At 42.5% G+C, this 11,709-nt stretch overlaps 1 protein-coding gene across 1 annotated transcript in view; it reads left to right on the top strand.

Annotated features, from left to right (window-relative positions):
* The first annotated feature begins 2,518 nt into the window (after nucleotides 1-2,518).
* The window catches only part of DCAF7 (DDB1 and CUL4 associated factor 7), a 37,763-nt gene continuing 28,572 nt past the window's right edge, over nucleotides 2,519-11,709 (top strand). Inside the window, exon 1 of the mRNA XM_032266001.1 lies at nucleotides 2,519-2,911. Within this exon, the coding sequence (XP_032121892.1) occupies nucleotides 2,774-2,911 (138 nt within the window). The 5' untranslated portion in view covers nucleotides 2,519-2,773. The remainder of the gene's footprint in view (nucleotides 2,912-11,709) is intronic.

Here is an 11,709-nt window from a genome sequence, read left to right as displayed (position 1 = left end):
AAATAAAAGGAGGCAGGAGGATCGCTTGAGCCCAGGAGGTCAAGGCTGCAATAAGCAGTGCTCGCACCACTGCACTACCTCCTGGGCAACAAAGCAAGATCCTGACTCAAAACAAATGTGTACAAATTCATTTTTTGTAACCTTTATAAGGCTTTAAGGGTTACACCTATTAGTAGTACAGTTGTTCAAAACAACATATATATTCAATTTTCTAATAAAAACTCAAATTTTTTTGGAACTGTGTCTCATAAAAGAGAAAATTTCCTCCCCTATTAGTTCCTATATCTGTGAATGAATATCATTATTTTTATTAGAATAAGACAAGGTACTGTAAGTTTTGTACTTTTCTTTCCTTTTTAAAAATTAAACTTTCAGCTGGGTGCGGTGGCTCACGCCTGTAATCCCAACACTTTGGGAGGCCAAGGCAGGCGGATCACACCTGAGGTTAGGCGTTCTTGACCAGCCAGACCAACATGGAGAAATCCCATCTCTACTAAAAATACAAAATTAGCTGGACATGGTGGTGCATACTTGTAATCCCAGCTACTTGGGAGGCTAAGGCAGGAGAATCACTTGAGCCCAGGAGGCAGAGGTTGCAGTGAGCCGAGATCGCGCCACTGTAGTTCAGCCTGGGCAACAAGAACAAACTGTCTCAAAAAAATAAATAAATAAACTTTCCTCTTTAAAGGGGATTTCCTTTATCTGGGCGTGGTGGTGGGCACCTGTAATCCTAGCTATTCAGGAGGCTGAGGCCGGAGAATCACTTGAACCCCAAAAGTGGAGTTTGCAGTGAGCCGAGATCATGCCACTGCACTCCAGCCTGGGTGACACAGTGAGACTCCATCTCAAAACAATAAATAAATAAATAAATAAAAGGGATTTATTGGCCGAGTGCGGTGGATCACACCTGTAATCCCAACACTTTGGGAGGCTGAGGCCATCATCATTTTAGGTCAGGAGTTTGACACCAGCATGGCCAACATGGTGAAACCCCATTTCTACTAAAAATTAGCTGGGAGTGCTATACCCCTATAATCCCAGTTACTCAGGAGGGTGAGGCAGGAAAATAGCTTCAACCTAGGAGGTGGAGGTTGAGGTGAGCAGAGATCAGGCCACTGCACTCCAGCCTGGCCAACAGAGCAAGACTCCATCTCAAAAAAAAAAAAAAAAAAAAAAAAGTTTCCATCTCAGGAAAAACAAAACAAAACAAAAAGCATTTCTTTCCTTTTTGAAGTGCCGACAAAATTGATTCACATAAGAAGATAGGACTAAAAGGGGTTATCTTATATAGCATTGTCCCTCAAGTCTTTGAATTGTCTGTTAAAATCACAGTTACCATTAAAAATTATATTTAGTGGCCAGAATGGTGGCTCAAGCCTGTAATCCCAGCACTTTGGGATGCTGATGTGGGAGGACCGCTTTAGCCCAGGAGTTCGAGACCAGCCTGGGCAACATGGAGAGATCTCATCCCTACAAATAATAATTTAAAAATAGCTAGTTGTGGGGACGAACGTCTGTGGTTCTAGCTACTCCGGGGGCTAAAGTCAGGGAATCGTTTGAGCCTAGGCTGTGGAGGATACAGCCCTTATCACACCAGTGCACTCCAGCCTGGGTGACAGGGCGAGAACCTGTCTTTAAAAAAAAAAAAAAAAAATTGTTGTCCCACAATTCGATACAAACCTCCTTCAATTTTGATGAAAGCTAGGAATTGGAAACCATTTATATAAAGGTGTTACTTGGTCTCAGGCCCTTCTCCCTCTCAAACACACAAGCACAGATACCTTTGGGGCTGGATTAGCATTTGCGTTGGGATCCACGGCGGGAAGTGGACAGGATAGGAACCAACAAAAACATAACCAAGCTGGGCTGGTTGATGCCTACCCTAGAATTCGGGGACATTTCTAGATCCTACAGGAAAGCGCCGGAGGGCCTGACTCAAGCTGGCCAGGCCCTTGGCGCATCTGCACGCCCGAAGCCCGTCCCTGGGGTACGAAGAGAGCAGCTTTCGGGTTAAAGGGGCCTCGGGACGAGAAGGTGCGGGAAGGTGGTTCCCGCTGGGCACTGACCAGGCTGCCAGGCCGCGGGGCTCGGTCCCGTAACATTCAGAATGTCTTCACTAAGACAGAATTGTACTTTTACTCGACAGCGTGAAGAGGCCGCTCAGAACAGCGGCAGCAGAGGGGAAGTCGGCTCAGGTCACAGACGGTTTCGCTCTCAGAGACTTGGCCTAGAACTTGGAGGCCCGCTACCCTGCGCACGCTGGTCACTCACTCCCCACCGCAAGCACTGCGCCGTTATCTGCCAGACTGACAGCTTGGCCAGCCAATGACCTTTGGGGCTGCCAAAGCCCCAGCCTCCGAGAGTTGGGCGGGGCGCAATGACAAACATTTAACCCAGTAGTGAAGAGATTTCAGACGCTACGGCTGCAACAACCAATGAGAAGAAAGAACCCTTTCGAAAGGACGTGTGAGGTAGCCAATTGCTGGTGCCGCTGCGGGGGTCCCGTGGCTTCCGTTCCGAGAGGGCGGGGCAGCGTCCCAAAACGGAAGGTGGTTGTCGTCGGTGTCCAAACTGGTTTGAAACTAGGGGTCGGGCTCGGCCGTCGTCGTTGTCTGTCGCCGCAGCTCCGCTTCCGGGGGTAGGCCGTTCCTGACCGCCTCCTCCCCTCCTCCCTTTGGACCCATCGGTCTCAGGCCCGGCTCCCCGCCCGACTCGCACCCCGCACGCCGCAGCCAGCTGTTGACCCGGCCCGCACTGCGGCCCCGCCGCCACCATGTCCCTGCACGGCAAACGGAAGGAGATCTACAAGTATGAAGCGCCCTGGACCGTCTACGCGATGAACTGGAGTGTGCGGCCCGATAAGCGCTTTCGCTTGGCTCTGGGCAGCTTCGTGGAGGAGTACAACAACAAGGTGGGCCGGGCAGGGGCTCGGAACCCAGCTGGCGGGGAGCGGGCCCTGGGAGCGCCCTTTCCGGGCCGGAGCCCAGGCCCCAGAACCCTCTTACGGACTTGCCTTAGAGGCACGGAGCGGTTCCTCTGTCTCGCCCTGTGCTGAAGGTTTCGTACTCGTTGTCTGTCATTGAATCCAGGCAGCATTATTGTGTAGTCGACAGTGTAGTGGGGCAACTGAGGCACGGTTTTGTAACTTGCCTGGGTCAGGCAGCTATTTCGTGGTGGAAACAGGTCTCAAAACCACGCCGTTTATTCCTCCCGTGCCCTCCACTCCTGCGGCATTGCTTTCGTTGGTGGGCGGGGAAGGAAAGAGTGAGTGATATCTGTGAAAGAAAATGCGGGCGCTTCCATTGGTGGTGGTGCACTCCTGTCCACACTAGATTTCTATTAAGGCGATTTATTGTACAGGCTTCCCCGCCCCTTACTCCCACCCCCGGATACTCATGGATCCTAGCTCTTCTGCCAAAATTACTGTTGTTCTTGCTTCCTGATACGCATTCTCTCTAAAGCAATCTCTTTGGAAATCTTGGCCTGTGGCATGATCCCGCCATTGTTGGCTGAACAGAGAAGGATGACAGGGCCTTATCTCTTAGTTTGTTTGATGCTAGTACAGTTGTGTAACTTGTAGTAGTAAGTCTTGCTGGACATCCATCAATCTGGGAATACTTTATAGAAGCACGGTGTAGAGAGGAGCTTTTAAACTGGCATTGCAACGTTAACTTATTTTTGAAAGTTGAATAAGTGGCAAGAATTTTCTTTCCGTTCTCTCTTCCTTTTATTCAGTTACAGTTGTGAATGATAGCGATCAGAGCCACTGAAAGCCGTGACTAGTGATACTTAAAGCCACTACTCCTGCGCTGTGCCATGAACATCAGATTTAAGAAGAATAAAACTGTGTTCAGTGACAAGGCTGATGCAGAGGGAAAAAAGCCAGGTGGTCTAGGAGTGGGTCCCGTGTGGTTATTGACTAGCTGTGAGGTGTTGCACAGGCCTGTTTTATTTTCTGTGACCCACAGTTTGTTGTAGGAAAGGGATTCTGGTTTACATGTGAAGGTCTTTAAAAAAAATTTTTTTTGAACATTTCAGAGTTTGTTTACAGTTTTTCAGGAGCACATTTATGTCTCTGGAGTAGGTTGTCTTTGGAGTCCCCTTTGAGAAGCTGATGAAAGCGATGGACTCTCACTGTCCGTACATTACACATACATGAACAATTTATAAACAAATCTCAAGGAATATGCACTGATCTTTAAGTCCACCCACTTTATTTGCTTTCTCTGATGCTTCTTTCTTCCTTATGACCCATAGTGGACAGCAGAACTGGGAATGGGATTCAAGGTTCTGATGTGGACACTGGGTTAGTAAAATTAAGACCACTAGAACTATTGTTTAAGGATACACATAAAAAAAAAAAAAGCATGTCTTTCAAAGGGCTTGAGTCTTTTCACACAAATTAATGTTTTTTTCTTCTAAGTTTTTCCAGGGTCATTGGGTAAGCAATAGCCCCATTTCCCAGAGAGGAGAAACTGAGCCATAGTTAGGCTGCTGGTAGAATCAGTGCATTAATTGGTGTCAAACTGCTGTTGCGGAAACTCTGCCCCAAAGTTTGTCCTTTCGTTTAGCAACTGTCTGATGCTTCCTCTGTGCCAGGCGCAAAGGTAGCGTGGCTTAGTAGTGAAATGCAAACTAATAATGCCAGTATCGACAGCATAAGCAATTAACTGTATCTTAACTCACGCGATGTAGCCAGTGGTCGTCTGATACCAATAGACCCCTTCTCACAGCTCTGTTTTCAAATGCATGAAACAGATAGGGTTACAAAAGAAACCACTTATGTTGCACTACAGATATAAACATTTTTTTAAAAAGTGGTGATGTAGTCATATGTACTTTTAATAAATTAACTCATTGATTTATACTATCCAGTGTAATTGTTAACATAATTTTGAAGTGGTGACAAGGGTTACCAGGTTTTCAAGACGTTTAACAATGGCTCCGTGATGGGAAAAAATATTTCTATTGCTGGCAAAGTCACAGATATTCATGCCACGGTGAGTAGCTAACCCGATTTGTAATTGAAACAAAAAATTAGCTAGAGATTAATGGAAATATGATACTTTTCCAATTCAAGTTCACAGACCCCAAGTTAAGAAACCCTGCGAGAGAGGATTGTGTCTAGTAGCTGGTGGGCAGCAAATCCTGCCTTAAAGCAGTGATTCTCAGGCTAAGTTTGTGAGAAACCCTGCCAGAGAGGTAGCCGACTTCATAATTTGAAGGAACTTTAGAATTATTGGTTGGAATTTTTAGACCATCGGTTCCTGCTTGCCATGGATAGTGATTGCCAGCAGAGGACAAAGTAAATGGGCACAGCAAATTAACATTGATGAAAAAGGCTAGAAATGTTCATCTGTTTAGTGTGGAGACATTCACTAAAAAAACATGGTTATAATTTTTAAAATTTGGTATTAACATAATCATGTTTTCCTAATTCTTCCTAGTTGATTAATAGAATTAAGTCTATTAACATTTTAGGAAATTGAATTCCAGGTGTTCCTTCATGTGAATAAATTTGGGAACCGTTGTCAAGTAAAGAAACAGATTCTATCAACTACACCTGTAATAAAAAGCCCCATTATAGGGCTGGGCATGGTGGCTCACACCTGTAATCCTAGCACTTTGGAAGGCTGAGATGGGAGGATCACTTGAGTCCAGGAGTTTGATACCAACATGGAGAAACCCTGACTCTACAGAAACATTAAAAAATTAGCTGGGCATGATGGTGTGCGCCTGTAGCCCCAGCTGCTTGGGAGGCTGAGGTAGGAGGAGGATTTGAGCCCAGCAGGCAGAGGTTGCAGTGAACCAAGATCATATCACTGCACTTCAACCTGGGCAACAGAGCCAGATCCTGTCTCAAAAAAAAAAAAAAAAAAAAAAAGCCTCATTATTGGCTATTATCTTTCTACCTTCTTTTTTTGTGGTCTCTTGAGGAATAAAGCAAGATTGGTGTTTAGAGCAACAGGTTCTCTAAATTTTAGTGTGTGAGAATCCCCTGAGGGACCTGCACATGCCTGGGCTCCACCCCTGAAGTTAACAGACTTGCAGATAGGTGACAGACACACTAGTGGTCACCTACAGTAAATCAGATAAAAGAACTTGGCATTTCTCCTCTGTTTTGACAATGTCGTTGGTCTTTAGGCCCAGGTGTTATTTCCCTTCTTTTATTAGGAAAAGATGGGTAGCAGTTCCTGAGCTTCTATTCCACTTAAGTGCATGTTTCAGGGTTGGTTTTGAGTAAAGTTGTGATTGGGATTAAGTTTGCCCCAATATTTAACTAACTGACTACTTGTGCTCAAAGATTTAGCATCCAGAGAATATTTTTGAGGTTCTGAGGGTCTATATGATGTTCTTTGGAGAATCCTGGTAGTCTGGGTGGCATGACCACCTAGTACTTGATACATGTGGGATGGATGCTTGCCTCGTTAGCCTGTTTTGATTCCTCTGAGATTTTTAATACAATTATTTTTTATATTTGTTGCATAATTATTTCAACTCTGGTATTTAATTTTTCATCCTGGTATTTGTAATAGCCATTTAGGGTTATCATTCATTTGCTCATTAACTCAGCCAATGTGTATTGAACACATACTCATGTGTTTTAGGCACAGCGATGATACTGGGAAACTGTCTGTGGCTTTGTTAGTAGGTGTGAGATTGGCAGGAGTAGAGACAATGTGTTTTAGTGCACATCAGTACTTTTGATAGATATTTAGAATTTTGCATTGTTCCACCAGTCCCTGTCAAGACTGTCAGCAGGGGAATTTAAGACATAAAACTCTTCAGGTTTTAACTTCATCCTTTTTCTAGACAGAGAACTCATTCCCCTTTGCAACCACTGGATAAAAGTGATAATGCCTTTTTAACACCTGCTGCTTTATTGCTATTTGTCCTAATCTTGTTCATATAGAATTATTGGAGATGCTGTCACTTGAACAAGGAACGAATCTGTGCTCTGTAGGTAGCCTGGCTTGCCTAAGGTCTTGCTGCCAGAACTCTCTGGTCAGCCTCTGACCCACGAGCCAAAGATGTGCTGTGCCAGAATTCATCTTAAAGGTTAATAGGGCAGGACTCGGGTACCTGCAGGCAGTGGTCCTCGGTAATCAGTCAGGAAGAAGCTTGGAGAGAGAACAAATAGAAAAGACCAAGAAAAGCTAGTATATAGTCTCAGAATATTGTGTTAGCCGATTTTTGTTTTATTAACAATTGTGGGAAAATGTTCCAGTGACTAGAGTATTATGTTGATTTGAATAACTTGGGAGTTTATTTTAAAAATTACATATACACACACACATTCACCTTCATCTTCTGCACTAGCACTGTGTATATTAAAATGAAATACAGCCGGGCGCGGTGGCTCATGCCTGTAATCCCAACACTTTGGGAGGTAGAGGCAGGAGGATCACCTGAGGTTGTGATTTCAAGACCAGCCTGACCAACAGGCTGGTTGTCTCTACTAAAAATACAATATTAGCCAGGTGTGGTGGTGTATGCCTATAATCTCAGCTACTCTGGAGGGTGAGGCAGGAGAATTGCTTGAACCGGGGTAATGGAGGTTGCTATGAGCTGAGATCACACCCTTAACACTCCATACTGGGCAAGAGTGAAACTCCGTCTCAAAAATAAATGAAGTAGAATACACAGTTTCTTCCCTCAAGCAGCTTATACTAACAAGGTAGACATGAGACTTTCAGAGAGAGAGATATATATATATGGTATAAATAATGTGTAATTTATGTTGTTATTCATGAAGGTAGTAAAAGTGAAAATGCGATCATCCCTTCAAGGAGTATTTTATGTTTGCTTATTAGGAAACATCAGGCATAGTAATATTCACAGTTCAATAATGAGTAAAAATGATCTTGCTTCACAGCCTTTTCTCTTTAGGGGGATTTGTGTCATATGTTGGAGTAAAGAGTTGCGAAACTATGGTGCAGAAGGGCAGTGGAGGTAGGAGATAGAAGAGGTTTAGCAAGGGTCAGGGAAGACTATAGAGAAAAAGGTAGAGAGAAAAAGATCTAAATGTCAACAGTAAGATGATGAAAGTCATATACAATTCTTCCTTATGTGCCCATAATATATAAGGAAGGACAGCAGTATAATGAAGAGCAAATTGGTCTAGAAAGATGCTGAGAAATACCTGTGGGCTGCAGATTCCAGACTCAGAAGAACGAAGTTCTCCGAATAGGATTTTGATGGGCAGAGTCACTCCTTTTTGGGACAGTGAGAAGAAGGTACACAGGCTGGCATCAGGAGCTTCCCCAAGCCCCAAATGGAATCAGCACAGCAGCTGTAAAAAGATACTATAAAAAAGGGTGGGGGGAAAATGGAAAATAAATGGCAGGTAAAGTACCCATACTAAAAAGATGTTTTTAGCTTAGTTGAAAAATAATAGCCAGTCCTACCACTGAGCAGTCAAAGAACCTGAGGAAATAGAGAATTTCAAGCAGAGATACAGGAGGCTGGGTAAAATAAGGCATGGTAAAGAGAAAATGTAACATCAGCTGGCAGAGCACAGGAAAGTAGTGGAAGAGAAAACTAAAATTATCACATAATTAAAAGCCATATTGGAAACAGAATAAAGTCTGGGGACAGTGGTTCACTCCTGTAATCACAGCTCTGCAGGACACTGAGGCAGGAGACTCGAAACTGGGAAGAGGAGGTGGCAGTAAGCTGAGATCATGCCACTGCACTCCAGCCTGGGCGATGAAATGAGAAGGAAGGAAGGAGGGAGGGAGGGGAGAGTAGGGAGAATGGGAAGGGGAGGAGGGAGGGAGGGAGGGAAGGAAGGAAAGAAAAGAAAAAAAAAGATGAACACACAGTGCTGAAAACAGTAAAGGATAGGGAGGACAGATTGAAAAATGAAATCGAAGAAAACAATCAGAATATAATAGATGCAAAATATAAAAGAGACCTGACTTAAGTATAATTGGTGTCCCTGAAGAAGAGGACCAAAGAAATGAAACAAACTCAAATCTATGGTTAGAGAAAAACTTAGAAATAAAGATTTGAAGTGATAAGTTTAAATTGTGTGTCAAAAATTGGCACAGAACAGTTGGCACTGAAACATTTCCTAGGAAAATTTCTTTTTTTTTTTTTTAGTTTTATTTTTTGTGTGTTGTGTTGTTTTGTTTTGAGACAGTGTCTCACTCTGTTGCCCAGGCTGGGTGCAGAAGCATTATCCCAGTTCACTGCACTCTTGACCTCCTAGGCTTAATCAGTTGTCCCACCTCTGCCTCCCGATTAGCTGGGACTACAGGTGCACACCACCACACCCAGTTAATTTTTGTATTTCTTGTAGAGGCAGGGTTTTGCCATGTTGCCTAGGCTGGTCTCAAACTGTGGGCTCAAGCGGTCCAGCAGCCTCAGCCTCCTAAAGTGCTGGGACTATAGGCATGAGCCACAGAGCCTGGAATTCCTGGGAAAATTTCTATGTTTTAAGGATGAAGAAAGAATTATTTGGACACCCAGGCAAAATAATCAAGTTGTCTTTAAGAGGGGGAAAGGAAATTAGGCTAGCTACATTTGATTACAGAAGGCCATGGAGCAATGTCTAGGAATGTACAACCACTGCAGGTTGGGCCGCTGTAAATACTTGGGCATATGCTTAGGCATCTATAAGGTTTATATAGAAATAATAATGATGGGGAACACAAAACAAGACTTGGAAAATGGAAAGGTATTCTCTTTTCTTGGATAGTAAAGCTTGGTGTCCTAAAGATGTCAGTGTCCCTAAACTTAATGTTATCCCTGTTTAAAATATCACGGTTGTTTTTTTTGTTTGTTTGTTTGGTTTTTTTTTTTTTTTTTTTTTTTTTTTTGGAGATAGGGTCTCACTCTGTCACCCAAGCTAGAGTGCAGTGGTGAGTATAGCTCACTGCAACCTCAGACTCCTGGGCTTAATCAATGGGTGTCTCATTGTGTTGCTCAGACTGGTCTTGAGCTCCTGGCCTTAAACAGCCCTCCAGCCTGCCTCACCCAAAATGCTGGGATTACAGGCATAAGCCACCATTCCTGACCAAAAATACTCCAGATTTTTTATAATAGTGTTTTAAAACCAGGCAAACTGATTGTTTCTACAGACACATTTTACAAACATGCACACATTGTCAGAAAACTTCTGAAAAGGTAGACTAATAAGGGAGGTGGGGAACCACCCACCAGATACTAAAACATAATGCAAAGATATAAATAAGATCGTTTGATACTGTAAGACCTGATGCATAAATAGAAGAGAGTCCAGAAATGAACTCAGAATACAAAAAGTAATGTAGTCTCTGTTCAAGGTGATATGAAATGAAGAAAAAATATATTTAAATAATTGGTATTGAAACCAGAAAAAAAAATTGAATCTCCACCTTAAACTTTGTATCATAATTCCAGATAAATGGAAAATGTAAACATACAACTATAAAACATGGGAGAGTCTTGGTGTAAGAAAGCTATAAAAGTAGTAGTAAACTATGTAAAAATCTCTGTAACAAAACCAGCCAACCCAGCAAAGTCAAAAGATAAGTGACAAACTGAAAAAATACATGTAACGTGCGAGACAAAGAACAAGTTACTTAATAACTGCATATAAAGATCTACAAATCTCCAGGAGGCCAGTCACCCAGTAGAAAAGGAGAAACAGATATGAACCGTTTCCAGAAAGCATATGTAAATGATTCTTGGACATATGACAAACTGAACCTCATAAGAAAAAAAACATAATGGAGTTTCAGCTAGATTAGGAAGAATCAAAAACGTTGGTGATATACTCTGTGTGTGTGTGTGTGTGTGTGTGTGTGTGTACGTGTGTACGTGTGTGTAGCTTTATTGAGCAGTTGCTATCAAAATTTAAATTGGTATTATTTTCCACCTGGTAGTTCTGCTAGGGGTAATTCGTCCTGCAGCTATACTCACATAGTTGAAATGACTAAAGTGCAAGGATGTTCGTTTTAGCATTATTTGTAAGAGAAAAATATGAAAATATTAAGGAAATTATTGAATAAATTATGTTACATCCATGCAACTGTTAAAAGAATGAGCTAGCTTTTTGTGTACTGATATGGAACATTTTAAAATAAATATTGAGTGGAAAAAATATGTAGAAGAGTAAACTATCACCTGTGTTTAAAAAAAAAGGCGTATGCATATACATATGTACACCTACATATGGTTGTGTGTGGAAGGGATACACAGGAAATTGATAACATTGATTTCTCTGGGGAAAGGAACTGGGATGTAGGGGTCCTAATTTGTAGTGTAATTGCTTTTGTGCCTTTCAAAATTTGGACCTTGTGTATGTATTACCTACTAAAAAAGTTAATAAAAAAGCTAACAATAAAAATTAAATCTTAGTATAACTTCAAAAAGAAGAATAAGCAAAAAGGAATGAATGAAGAAGCACTAGACATATAGTAACAATAAGAAGCAGCTCTTTTTATAGAGAAGAAGTCAGGCATGATAATATTAACATCAGATAAAACTCAAGGCAAAAATACTGAAACAAAAGGAAATATTTTACATTATTTTGTAATATATTACATTATAATATTTTACATTAACATTATGGCCTGTTAAACATACAGGCCAGGCACAGTGGCTCACTCCTGTTATCTCAGTTACAGGCTAGGTGCAGTGGCTCACACCTGTAATCCCAGCACTTTGGGAGGCCAAGGCGGGCAGATCATTTGAGGTCAGGAGTTCAAGACCAGCCTGGCC

This window comes from Sapajus apella, unplaced genomic scaffold (genome assembly GCF_009761245.1).
Source record: "Sapajus apella isolate SASKATOON/1434 unplaced genomic scaffold, GSC_monkey_1.0 scaffold153, whole genome shotgun sequence".
Lineage (NCBI taxonomy): Eukaryota > Metazoa > Chordata > Mammalia > Primates > Cebidae > Sapajus > Sapajus apella.
Note: the sequence above shows the minus strand (reverse complement) of the source record. Positions and strands in the feature narration are given on the sequence as shown.